Consider the following 14,576-nt stretch of genomic DNA (forward strand, 5'->3'; position numbering starts at 1 on the left):
TTAGGGAGGCAGCATGGGCAGGGAGCTGCCTTAGCCCTGCTGCTGGCATGTCTCTGCATGCCCCTTGGGGAGAGAGGGCAGGAGGTCTCCGTGCGCTGCCTGGGACAGGAGCAGCGTGCAGATCCATCTCCCCCCGTGCCAGGGGTATGCAGAGATGTGCCAGCAGCCAGCCGCTTCTGGGAGCAACCTGGGTCCACTGGCCAAGGCATGCAGGTAGCCTGCTTGCCTAAGCCCTGCTGCACCATTGGCCGGGACTCAGGGGCAGGTTGTCAGATGATATTTGTTCTGCATTTTGGGGGTCCTTCGTCATGGTAAATCCGCCTCTGGACCCAAGTGAGATAAACATCCGCTACAAAATTAAATATCAACAATGCTTCTTAACAGATTTCAGATGCTAGCCATCAACCTACAAAACTAAGCCTTGAGGCTTAGCACTCTTCAATTGAAGAGCTTAACATTTTATCTTGAAGTATTTCTCCACACTCTGGGGCAGGAAAAGATTCCAATGGGTCGTTCATGGGAAATGTATGTGAATCAACATCAGTCATTAAAATTAAAAATGCAAGTGGTAAATAAAAATTCTGTCTAGCAGATGTAACAATCTGGTGTGGTATTGTTGAGTGATGAGTGACTCACAGTTAGCAGGAAGAAGACACTAACCTAATAGCCAACTTTTTAGAATTGGAATCCATGAGAATTTGGGGGGGAGGGGAGGGAGGAGCGAGGGAGAGGAGAGAAAAAAAAAAAAGTGTTTTTTTTGGAGACGAAGGAAGGAAAAGCTGGAGTGTGGGCAGGAACCTCTCCTCTATTATCCATGTTGGCTCTTGTTGCTGCCTTCAGCAATTTTCCTTTGAAATAATTGCCTTTGTAGACAAGCACGGAGGCTGCTCTTTGGCATGCTGGAAGGGAGCTCCCATCAACAGAACAACCAACTCCTTGCCCTCAAGCCACATACATAGCCAGCATAATTCATCAGGCTTGAGCTAGCTTTGGAGTCTAAGAGGTGTAAAATGTGTCTGAAAACACCAAGGTGGAGTTAGCAAGAATCATCCAGCAACCACTTAACCATGTAAATGGAGCCACGTGAGACACATTCACAAATATGGGGTTTCTTGGTTATGAAGGGGTCTGAAGTTATAGCAAGATCAAAGATTCTCCCTTCCACCTCCTCCCCTACAGGAGAGTAATCTCCCTGTATAGTTAGTGCTCAAAAAGTTTTTAAAAAGTGACTTGTAGATTTGAGTGCCCAACTTGAGAAGTGCTAAAGGATTTTCAGAGGGCAGGAGCTCAGCATTTCCTGAAAATAAAGTGCCTAAAAGGGTGTCTCAGGGCACTGAGTTTCAAACATTAGTTTGAAAAAAATCTTGGGCAGTGTTTATAGTTAGCCCATTGATCCAAACAAGTTCTTTTCAATAACAGCAGTCAAAGATGAGAGATCTTTAACTAGTCCTTTCTGATAGTGCAAAATTTGATGGGCATTCAGAACACAATCCTCAGTGTTCTTAAAGTGCTCTCACTCACAGCAATAATTTCTATATACAGGAAAATATCAAGGACTCTTATTCATTACAATAAGCCTGGGGGAGGGGAAAATTGGATTAAAAATTTTTAAACAGATCAAGAGGGTTTTTTTATACATGCTCTTAGTTATTCACCTAGACATTCAGTACAAGTTGCTGGTGCCAGGCGACCACCACTGCTTTTAAATGCACCTACATGAAGAAATAATGTTCATTTAATCATAGGGCACAAGACTAATCCCAATTTATTATTACCCCCATCAGCTCCAATATTCTACATTACAACCTGAGAGATCATTATCCTACCGTAATGATCTTCTCTATTCAGTGTTGTGTGTTGCTTGTCTCCCTACATGCTGGTCATTACTGGGGGTAGAATAAGAAATGAGCTTCCATCAAGGACTCTCACATAATTCCGGTTAATAAATATATATTTTATAGTACTGCTCAAAATTGTATTTTTTTCTTCGGTGTTCTGTAACTAGGCCTACCCCAGCAGAACGCACTTATCAGAACAGGTTTCAGAGTAGCAGCCACATTAGCCTGTATCCACAAAAAGAACAGGAGGAGTACTTGTGGCACCTTAGAGGCTAACAAATGTATTTGAGCATAAGCTTAGGCTCAAATAAATTTGTTGGCCTCTAAGGTGCCACAAGTACTCCTGTTCTTTTTGTATCAGAACAATATACTAGCAGCTAGTTAGAGTACACCTTCAAGCAGTATGCATATTTATCTAACAACTTGGACCTTTGGCATAGCTAGAAAGGTTGTTGCTGATTTGCCTAAAGGTCTTTTTCAAGATATCAGAGAGAGATCAACTCTGACGTCACTTCATTCTTTGAGTTTTATTTTTTTGCAACCCACTCCAAAAGGAATGAGTGGGTGTCTAAATGCCTCCTCTATCACAATAGAGACCCTCCTTCAAAACACTCAAGAGACAGACCCAGACATTAATTGACATGTGCCCACAAGGGCTGATCAAAACCAGAAGTGATCGTCAAGTGATTTGAAGAAATTTGATAACCCATTGTTCAGTTTTGTAAGTCTCCCTCCCAGTCTTCTTCTAAAGACAACCTTGATTATTTCCCTTGTATTGTAGTCAGGATGAAAGCCATTTGAGAACCTCTACATTGGCACTTATCTCCTTTTGTTATGCCCCAAGGATTGCACTCTGAAGAGGAATACAATTTTAACATTGACCAAGTAATCCTTGCAGTTATGCATTTCCTGAGAGCAATCTAAACAAAGTTAACTATTACTCCAGACATAGATAGTAATCCAGAGGGAAGTCAGAAAGAATCAGGAGTATTAATCTCTGGACAACCTCACAAGCAAAACAGCTGGAATGCTCTAAGGCAAGGAGAGCCCATCCCATTTACAAAGACTTCCACCACACAACTCTCTAGCAAGGAATACAAGTAAGATCAGAACCAACTGCCACTGGCTGAGCAGTAATCCAGAAGCAGGACAATTACCAAGCAGCTTTTCAAATTTGGGTTTTACATACTAATCCTTTCAACTGTGTCATGCCACAGTACCCACTTCTGACACGTCCATCTTCCACTGCTCATTACAAGCTTCTCCACCAATTTTCAGCAACACAGTGTTTTGAAGGACACTTATGATTGAATAGATGGTATTACTAACAACATCTTATTGACCCTCAAAATGGTATGTGGACAAGGTAGATAATACACTTTTTATTGGGCTACCACATATTTGCGGCCAAAAAGATTCCTTCATTCACATTAATATAGTTCTCAGTCCATTCTACACTGGCAGACAAACACTGTTGACCATACTGGCTCACTATGGCATTGTAACTAACCTCCCCCAGCCCCGCAACTTAATGGTAGTTAAAGATGGGAGACTGAACCTTTTATAAGCAGTGACAGAACATTAACTAGGACATTTAGGTTCTCTCTCAAGGAGCCTTACATGAACATTGAATTATACCCACACATTCAGCAGAGACTGATAGAAAAGAGTTTTTTACAAGAAGTTGACTTTTACATCCAAGCCACAATGCAGCATTCTCTGCCAGTAGGATGTTTCTTAGTACTATGAGGATCCCACTGTAGGATGTGTGCGTGGTTTTACTAAGGTTCCTCTTCCCCCAGAATCCACCACAAAAGAGTCAGATACCAATATGTTCAGTCAAAAAGTCCCCTTTCGTGACCTTTACGTACACAACCTAGAATGGGAATGAGATATATTCAACAAACAAGTGCATATAAGAACTTCTGGATTTCTCCCTGTGAGTTTGTTCCCCTTTGCCTCTGATATCCCCATATAAAAGCCATTCTAGGCACAGGGCTAATAAACTCGCTTCGTCCACCACTAGTCCTTCAGATTAGTTTGCTTTACTTCTCTCTGGTGCATACCCTCTTTTGGTGCTCTTGCTTGGGCTTCCATTGATCCTCTCCCCTCTTTAGAGAAGAAAGTCAAAATAGTCCCAGTTCTACTCCCAGATTCATGGGAGACACCTATGTAAGTAAAGTGGGAAGCTCAGACAATACGTTTCTAGGAAAGGAATTTGGCTCAATACCCCCAAGATGACTTGGCTTTAAAGGAAAAGTGCTTTTGGCTGCACACTCATTCCTCATTAAACCTCACCTAGAGCTCAATAATCAGAGAATTGCCAACTACCACCACCAGAATTTGTCTACAGAAATGCAGCAAAGACCGAGATGTTCCTAATAAGACCACATTCCATTACTACAGACCCATGTTTTAAATTTGGTAACAAGCCAGCTAAAATAATTCTATATTACAGACATTTCCTGGAGCTTTTCCAAGGTTATTTTTAAGATTCCAAGAAGACGACTAGACTAATTAACAACAGATGTTGATCCATGGATTACTCAGGCTAGTTTGAAGTAGCTTTAAAATCTGTAGCCGAACAGTTAGTGTTTATTTAGTATTGTCTCCCCTCAAACCCACCCCAAATTTCTGAGCAGTACAGCTACTTAGAAAAGCTTCAAAAGGAAATCCATTCATTTATTGGCAGCATTGCTTCTACAAGCTCCTGAAGGAGATTTGGTAGCATGCTGTGAGACTCAAAGAAACAGTCAAATAAAATTCAACCTATATTTAAAAAAAAAAAAAAAAAAAAAAAAACCCACACAAATCAATCTTTCAATACCCTAGGCCACCATAAACATTTCTACAATTCATCGTAGAAAACTTGCAATGCAAGAAAAGGTTCTAAGATAAGTACAATCCATTGCAATTGTGTGTACCACCTAGGAGCACTAGTCCTGGCCCATGACCCCATTGTGCTAGGCATAGTTAATTCATTTCCCCGAAAGCCGGTAGCGATGGGAGAGCTTCTCCCATCAACATAGCACTGTCTACGCTGGGGGCTGAGAAAAATGTCTGTATAACTAGATTGCTCAGGGACGTAGATTTTTCACACCCCTGAGCATAGGGTGACCAGAGAGCAAATGTGAAAAATCAGGAGGGGGAGGGGAGGAGTCTAATAGGAGCCTATATAAGAAAAGACTCAAAAATCGAGACATCTGGTCACCCTACCTGAGCAACAGTAGTTATACCGGTGGTTCCCAAACTTTTGTACTGGTAACCCCTTTCACATAGCAAGCCTCTGAGTGTGACTTCCTCCTCCCCTTATTAAAAAAAAAAAAAAAAAAAATAAAAAAAGAAGATCACGGGACTCTAAATTAGAAAAAAAAAAAAAATCAATCCACCTGTTCCCTGTGTTTGTCACACTGCCAATCAGTACCCCATCCTGTCTCTTAAGTTCTGCAAAAAAAAAAAAAAAAAAAAACAACCACCCAACACCATTATAAATGCTGGAGGCAAAGCAGGGTTTGGCGTGCAGGCTGACAGCTCATGACCCCCCATAAAATAACCTCAACCCCCTGAGGGGTCCCAACCCCCAGTTTGAGAACCCCGGAGTTATACCAATACAGGGCTGTAATGTAGACCTGGCCTAAGTGACAACAGATAATTAGCTAGACAGACAGTCAGAGGATTACAAGTAAACAATGAGACAGTATTGATCAGCATTATAGGCTGTGATCTCAGCACATATCAGCAGCCTAGTTGTTCAGTGTTTTTGTAGGCATTGTGGCAAAACATTGAAGCACTGAGAACCTGAAAGTGAAACTGACTTCATATATTTTTCACCTTACAATATGCAAAGATACAGTGAGGAATAGAAATGAATATCCAATGTAATAATCTAAAATGATGTTACTACTAATGGCTGAGGTTTTAAGATCTAGCTAGGAAATACATCAGCTTTGAAAGGCTTAACCAATACACATGCAACTTTCATTTACAACACATTTTTCAAGTTAAGAGCATCCATTTAATTGTTTAACTACTTTGAAATCATTGGATGAAAGATGTTATCCAATGGCAAAGTATAATATTAAATATGAAGTCCAACTTAGTGAAAACTCATATTAAGTTAAGAGATTTCCCCATGTCAAACCAGGAGACAATTTTGTTTATTGTTTCAGATTCCTTAAATCTAATATTTGAATACTGCTTCTCTCCACACTCCTGAGCGCCTGAAGAAAAAAGCAGTAGCAGGTTGAGTAAACGGAAGTGACAGTCCTTTAGCCTAGTCCAATATTGAAAACAAAAGAGGTCTAGCAAATTCACCAATTGTAAGAGAAAGTTATTTTCACTTCAGCTGAACACAAAATAAAAAAGCCTAAGCAATTGTTTGAGTATACTTCACCAAAAAACTTAAAAAGGTAAATTTGGTTCTCTCTTTTATTGAATCATCTGCAACTTTTTGGCCTATTTTAATCTTAATTCTTTTATTCTGACCTAATTGTCACTTGGTGGGGGAGACCATGGACTTCTACCCAACACAGGGCTACCCACCTCTGGTCTCCTCTCACCATGCAGATCCTGAGCCTGCAGAATCTTCTGCGATTCCTAGGAAAGGAGAGAGAGAGTGCAATGGGGGTGGCTCGTGACCCTTCTCACGAGAGAGGAGAGTGCTCCTTGCACAGAAGGTCCACATCATACACTGATCGTGGGGGCAAAAATCTGGCCTAGAACAGTTGCAACACTCTACCTCAGTGCCCTATACCATGTTACACCTAAGCTAGGGCCTTGTCTACAGAAGAACCATTTTTATTAGGGAACAAATTTGTTCCCTAATGAGGGCATGAAACAACCAGAATAAAAGGAAACAAAACAGAGCACAAGAGACAGCTGACCCCATCTACCAGATGGGGCTCTGTCTTCTTCTATTGCCAAGGAATAGATTGTCCTCTTTCCCAGGGGATGTTGCCCCTAACCATGCATAGACCCCAACCCTGCAGACTTGTGCATACCAATTCAGTGAAGCAAAGCCACATTAAACAGATTTAATGCTCAACAGCAGCTCTCAGAAGTGGGTGCAGCTAGCACAGTTTACAGCTGTAACAAAACGCCACCTGAGGTCCCATCCAGACTATAAAGTCAACCATGCAAACTAACCCGGTTACAACATGGTAAATCAGACCTAGTTAAAATATGGCTTGGTCTTGAAGCTGGATGGGTACAGATTCTGCAGTAGTCACGCCCTAACCCTACCCTAGTCACAATCAGGTCCCTCAGCAAAATGGGTTTTACCAGGAAAATGAGACAAAAGAAGCTCCATCTCACATCCTACTCCTCCCTCATTTGCACTTTGAATGGAAAGTGTCAGAGCACTTCCCGTTCAATGCTGCCTTTTGTTGACCTCTTGAGCATTGGTGGGTGGAGCCCCATTAGCAGCACAAGCCAATACATGCCTGATTAAGGCAGGGCAGAACACTTTGGCAATGGTTCCCAGCTAATAGGCAAAAGCCGGACTGAACTGGAGCTAATACAATATTCTTAGCCTGCCTCAAGTGGCAAAGCAGCATAGCCAGTGTCTGAAGAGGCCAGCACAGCACACACAACACAAAAGCTGTTGGCCTTGCCCTCATTTAAGTATGAGGATGGCCACATATACTCAGGGAAAGTTTAGCAGCTAGGGGTATGTCTTCACTGTGTTTAATCACAGTCTCTACGTACACTGTTTGCACACCAGGTTATTATATAGGCTCCATTCATATTTGTTGGCCACATTAACTATATTATAGTCACGTTTTTTAAAAAGTCAGTGTTCTGGCCCATAGCTCTGGCCTAAATTGCTTTTCATTTTAAATCAGTTTACAGTGGTGGATTTATCACACAGTTTGCTCTAGTCTGGCCACAGCAGCACTGAAATTGTGCTTAAATGCAAGTATGGTTGTTTATCCAGGTCAAAAATGTAAGCTCTTAAGGGAGCTAAAGAGTCAAATGGGGACTTCCTATTTCCTCTTATGTTTCACCACTACATTACATACTGCACCTGCAAAGTCCCAAGTTATGCTCTCACTCACAGCAATAATTTCTATATACAGGAAAATATCAAGGACTCTTATTCATTACAATAAGCCTGATGCCTATACCAAAGAAATTCTGTAAGAGGGGGGCAGTCAGCCTCTAGCAGACAGGAACAGCTCTCAGCCCTACTGAAATTGCTCTATATTTTTAAAGAGCCAACCTGCGTCCCTTATTCTGAAGCCTAAGTGATTCACTTTTCCCCCCATGGGAGATTCCCTCCGCCAAGACCAGGGCTGGGTCTTTAACATGCAAAGAGTTAGTATGCAAGCATTCCACAAGGACCCCACTTTCCTAGTCACATGCTTAAAATACCTTTACAAAAAAAGTGACAGACAGTTGAAGCATCTCATAGAAAGAGAGAGGAGGAAGCCAGGATAAGGAGCCTGCTCTGGATGTTGAAGAGTTAGACCAGTGGTTCTCAACCAAGGGTACACATACCCCTGAAGGGGTACAGCAACTCATCGTAGATATTTGCCTAGTTTACAACAGGCTACATGAAAAGCACTAACAAAGTCAGTACAAACTAAACTTTAATACAGACAAAATGAGAAAGCAAGCAATGTCTCAGTACTAGTGCGCTGTGACACTTCTGTAGTTTTATGTCTGATTTTGTAAACAAGGAGTTTAAGTGAGGTGAAACTTGGGGGTACACAAGCAGTGGCGGATTAACAAATCTGGCACCCCTAGGCCCTCAAAAAATTGCCAACCCCCCCACCAGCTCACCTCTGCTCCCCCGCAGCAAGCCTGGGAGGGAGGGGGGAGAAGGGGAGTTGCGGCACACTCGGGGGATGGCAGCAATGGAGCAGAGGTGAGCTGGGGTGGGGAGTGGTTCCCAGCACCCCCCAGGGTTACTCCCTGCGCCTGCAGGCCCCAGCTCACCTCTGCTCTGCCTCCTCTGAGTGCTGCTACTCACTTCTCCCTCCCAGCACGTTCACAGGGCAAGCCTGAGAGGGAGGTAGAAGGAGGGAAGCGCAGCATGTCTGGGGAAGGAGGCGGCAGGCCAGGGATTTGGGGAAGGGGTGTGAGCAAATTTGTCGCTCTAGGCCTAGGCGATAATACGCCGCTGCACACAAGACAAATCACACTCCTGAAAGGGGCACAGTGGTCTGGAAAGGCTGAGAGCTATTGTGCAGAGCATCTAAAAGGCTGAGCCACAGGAGTGGACATTACCAGTTGAGATCAGTCAGTTTCCCTATTCTACAATATCTATTGTTTCAAAAATACTAGTACTCATCCCACAACTGCCCTTATTTCTGACAAGCACACTCAAACCTTGCAAGTTAGAAATAGTGACCAACTAAGCATTACTAAATAGCAGCGTAACCAACTCATGATTTTAATTACATCTCATGATTTGTTTCTTCTTAAAGTCCTAGCTCAGTGGCTCTCAAACTTTTGTACTGGTGACCCCTTTCACATAGCAAGTCTCTGAGTGTGACCCCGCCCCTTATATATAAAAAAAAAAGTGTTTGTTTTTAATGTATTTAACACCATTATAAATGCTGGAGGCAAAGCGGGGTTTGGGGTGGAGATTGACAGTGACCTCCCCCACGTAATAACCTCATGACCCCTTCAGGGGTCCTGACCCCCACTTTGAGAACCCCTGCAGTCATGTGATTATTAGGGCGGTAGATCAATCACAGTTAACTCACCAATTAACTCAAAAAATTGTAATTAATAAATCAGTTTTAATCAATGTTAAATAGAATAAATTGAAATTTATTAAATACTTTGAATGTTCTTCTACATTTTCACATATATTGCATTGTGCTGTAATTGAAATCAAAGTATTTTTTTACAAATATCTGCATTGTAAAAATGATAAAAGAAATAGTATTTTTCGGTTCAACTCATACAAGTACTGTAGCGCAATCTCTGTTGTGAAAATGCAATTTACAAATGTAGATTTTTGGGGAGGGATTACATACTTCATTCAAAACAAAACAATGTAAAAGTGTAAAGCAGGGGTAGGCAACCTATGTCACGAATGCTGAAGGTGGCACGTGAGCTGATTTTCAGTGGCCCTCATACTGCCCGGGGCCTGGCCACTGGTCCAGGGGGCTCTGCATTTTAACTTCATTTAAAATGAAGCTTCTTAAACATTTTAAAAACCTTATTTATAACAATAGTTTAGTTATATATTATAGACTTATAGAAAGAGACCTTATAAAAATGTTAAAATGTATTACTGGCACACAAAAACTTAAATTAGAGTGAATAAAAGACGACTCAGTACACCACTTCTGAAAGGTTGCTGACCCCTGCTTTAGAGCCTACAAGTCCACTCAGTCCTACCTCCTGTTCAGCCAATTGCTAAGACAAACAAGTTTGTTTACAGTTACAGGAGACAATGCTGTCTTCTTATTTACAATATCACCAGAAAGTGAGACCAGGCATTTGCATGGCACTTTTGTAGCTGGAATTGCTAGGTATTTACGTGCCAGATATGCTAAACATTCGTATGACCCTTCATGCTTCAGCCATCATTCCAGAGGACATGCTTCCATGCTGATGATGCTCATTAATAAAATAAATGTGTTAATTAAATTTGTGATTGAACTCCTTGGGGGGAAATTGTATGTCTCCTGTTCTGTTTTACCTACATTCTGCTATATATTTCATGTTATAGCAGTCTTAGATGATAAAATGAACAGCATGTGCTGGGTCAAGGAAACTTTCACTGCAGATTTGACAAAATGCCAAGACTGTGAGATTTCTAAAGACAGCTACAGCACTTGAACCAAGGTTTAAGAAACTGAAGTGCCTTCCAAAATCTGAGAGGGATAAGGTGTGGAGCATGCTTTCAGAAGTGTTAAAAGAGCAGCACTCCAATATGGAAACTACAGAACCCGAACCACCAAAAAAGAAAATCAACTGTCTGCTGGTGGCATCTGACTCAGATAATGAAAATGAACATATGTCGGTCCACACTGCTTTGGATTGTTATCGATCAGAACCAGTCACCAGCACACATGCATATCCCCTGGAATGGTGGCGAAGCATGAAGGGGCATATGAATCTTTAGTGCATCTGGCACAAATATTTTGCTACCCTGGCTACAACAGTGCCATGCAAATGCCTCTTCTCACTTTCAGGTGACATTGTAAACAAGAAATGAGCAGCATTATCTCCTGCAAATGTAAATAAATTTGTTTTCCTGAGTGATTGGCTGAATAAGAAGCAGGACTGAGTGGACTTGCATATTCTAAAATTTTACATCATTTTTAATGCAGGTTTTTTTGTACATAATTCTACATTTGTAAGTTCAACTTTCATGATAAAAAGAGAGATTGCACTACAGTACTTAGTATTTTTCAATTCACCTAATATATTTCCTTTGTTTTATTACAGTGCAAAAACTTGTAATCAAAAATATAAAGTGAGCACTATATACTTTGTATTCTGTGTTGTAATTGAAATCAATATTTGAAAATGTAGAAAATATCCATAAATATTTAAATAAATGGTATTCTATTAACAGTGGAATTAATCGTGCAATTAAGCACATTTAATTTTTTTAAATTGCTTGACAACTCTCTAGTGTTTACATGAAAATCTCCACTTCATTTTAAAAAAAAAAGTTTTGAAACTTCTAGTTATGAAGAAAAGCTTGAGTGACATGACATGAATATAATTTAAGGGCTCTATGACCAAAACAAAGCACATCTTTATCTCCTCCCTCCCCCATCTCATAATTTTTAAGCTAATCACATGGTATTTTGGTGTCTGACTCAGGATTTCTATATGCACTACAGCTGTAGCTGTGTCAGTCCCAGGATATTAGAGAAACAATGTGGGTGAGGTCATATCTTTTACTGGACTAGTTCTGTAGTGAGGGAGACACCAACAGAAGTTGGTCCAATAAAAGATATGACCTCACCCACCTTGTCTGAGGATTTCAGAACATTTGAGGGTGACAGTAATGCAATAGCTACTAGTAAGTTTTCTGCAGTACATTTTCAGAGTAATGAAGTCCTTATAATGAAAACCTACTACAGCACTTTACTGTTGAGTGAGTTGTGAATTAGTAAAATTCTTCTACGGCACTCCCCACCCCCTCAACAATGTTCTTAAAGAGAGTAAGATTTCCAAAAGTGACTGGTGATTTTGAGGGCTCAACTTGTGCTTTTAAGGACCATGATTTTCAGACAACTTGGAGCACCAGTGACCAAAAATGTGGCCCTGTTAAAATATCTGAATTTGGGCACTTAAGATTTTTGCCCGTCTATCTACAAAAGCAATCAACATAATGGTGGGTCCCTCTTCCTAAGATATTTGACTCAAGCAACTTACATTTTGTCAGTAACTACCCGCCAACCCTTTAGTACTCTAAGTGGCATGAAAATTACCAAGTGATATATAGAACCTTTTTTGTAACAAGATAGGCCAAGGTAGATTTTGAAGCAATTTTTAAAAACCTGCACATCCTTCACCAGCAGACTGTGATCAAGGAATATGAACAGCTACCAAATGCCCCTTGAGCGTAAGGCTAAAGTCCTGCAAATGCTTATGGACAGAGAAGCACCTACAGGATATGAACTGTCACACACAGCTGTCCAAACAGGACTTCTTTCTAAATCCCAGGCCTTTTCCTCCAGCACAAACTCCTTCCTGCCAAAGCCACCCCATCCCCACCTCTTTCCTTCCAGCTCTCAAGTGCCCTGCTGAAGGGGCAGGCAAGTACTGTACAGCACTGCATGCTAACAAGCTTTTTCGTTTTAGCATCTGTTGTTCTCCTCAAAACATTTTGCTTATTAAAGCAAATTGGACTTTCGTATTAGAGATACTGTTGCAATTTAACTATAGTATTTACACACTTGCCTCACCCTGCCCACTCTGTAAAGCTGTTTCCAGTGATTATTTTCATAGGTTAACATGCACAGCAGAAGCACTAGACCAAGAACTTCATGCAACAAATAAATAAAAAATCCAGGGGTAACAGGAGGGTGTGGAATTCTCTTGCAAATCACTTTCAGTTGCTAATCAGACATTTCATCCCAGATAGTAAAATGGAAATCTTGTCTGTTAACAGAAAGGAGTTAGATTTCAGAGTAGCAGCCCCGTTAGTCTGTATCCGCAAAAAGAACAGGAGAACTTGTGGCACCTTAGAGACTAACACATTTATTTGAACATAAATGTGTTAGTCTCTAAGGTGCCACAAGTACTCCTGTTCTTTTTAGAAAGGAGTTAGATAGCTTCAGGTACTACACTTGCTCCTACAATCCCTGGCCGTTTGTGATTTTATAGTCATTTTTCTGTTTTACGCCGGGTTTTTCTCTCTCCACTCTTGCTGCGTTGAAGTCACACACAAACAGGAGAAATTGACCAGAGCCAGAGGAAACAGTGGAATTGAACTATGTATGAAGGGCTTTGCAAATACACAGAGCAAACAAACTCAAAAGAGAGATTAGAGAGAAAATATTTCTCTCTTTCAATCCCAGCAACCTTGGGTGTTACTTTGAACAACAGCAGAAAGACCGAGAGAGAAGTGTGAATTGGAATTTGGCTGTTCCCCTTCCAATGGCAGTAACTGCACACACCTTTTTGTAGACTTGCATGTCAAAAATCTCAAACTACACATTTCAGCAGACTAGTCACTTTGCGTGCGGCAGTGTAAAAGGGCTGCACTGATAAACTGGCTTCATTTGCTTCCAAATCAGAACGGGCGGAAAAAACCCCAATCGTGCTCTACCTCCCTTACTGTCTTCAGCTTAGCGCTCCAGGTGCAACAGTCTCAATCAAAAAGCATTTCAGTTTTTAAATGCATTGGTGAAATGAAGAACGTGCTCCTCGGAGTAACACAAGCCCCAAAATTGTCATTAAAAAGCCCTTCTGGATTTTTGCATATGAATTGCAACGCCTGTAACTCAGCTTCTGTAGCGACTATATTGCAATCAGAAAAAAATTAAACTCGATGCACAATTAAAAAAAAAGTCACATTTAATCTACCTTGTTTTTGGCTAAAATAATACGAGGTCTTTTTCATTAGTCATCACAAATCCTCACTTACAACAAGCAAATCTTTTATTTGAGAGAGCCCGCTTAGGGCTTTTCAGCTGTCAGCTACAACTCTACATGCCAATTTCCACAGAGACGCCTCATCCCGTGCACTTGTGCATACACATTTAATAGGAAAGCATGAACAGTACACATTATAATTGGGACAGGCACTTACTTTTCATCCACATGAAGGCTTGGGGAGCACTTGATTGCTAGCCATGTTTTCCAGTGTATATGTCGCACTTTGTAAACCTGCCCAAATCCACCCGAACCAATCTTCTCCCAACTAACAAATTCACTGGAATCGAAGGTTTTCAGCAGCCCCATTTCCCAATGGGAACTGCTTTCCTTTTCCATGGTGTCCTCTTATTCCTCCCAGGGTGATTTCTCTAGTCACTTGAGAATTTCTGACAGACTGCTTCCCTCTCTTCCAGTCCCCACTTGTTTGCTGCTCTGCCTTTCCCTACCCAGGTGACTAAGGTGTATTCATTAACCAAACAATTACATCACTTCCTGAGTTCACTTCTTGCTGCTGCGCTATGTAATCTGAGCAGACACAACACTTCCAATCAGACAAGCCGTTCCAAGTGTGGGTGTAGTTAGGAGTCTTTACTGGACAAAGGTTATAAAACTGTTCTGGAAAAAGTGAATTCACAGCTATCCTTTTGTATTTGCTTT

At 41.2% G+C, this 14,576-nt stretch overlaps 1 protein-coding gene across 1 annotated transcript in view; it reads right to left on the reverse strand.

Annotated features, from left to right (window-relative positions):
* The window catches only part of RIPK4 (receptor interacting serine/threonine kinase 4), a 37,633-nt gene extending 23,307 nt beyond the window's left edge, over positions 1-14,326 (reverse strand). Inside the window, exon 1 of the mRNA XM_032775319.1 lies at positions 14,074-14,326. Within this exon, the coding sequence (XP_032631210.1) occupies positions 14,074-14,255 (182 nt within the window). The 5' untranslated portion in view covers positions 14,256-14,326. The remainder of the gene's footprint in view (positions 1-14,073) is intronic.
* Between the last annotated feature and the right edge of the window lie 250 nt (positions 14,327-14,576).

The sequence above is a fragment of the Chelonoidis abingdonii genome, chromosome 1, assembly GCF_003597395.2.
Source record: "Chelonoidis abingdonii isolate Lonesome George chromosome 1, CheloAbing_2.0, whole genome shotgun sequence".
Lineage (NCBI taxonomy): Eukaryota > Metazoa > Chordata > Testudines > Testudinidae > Chelonoidis > Chelonoidis abingdonii.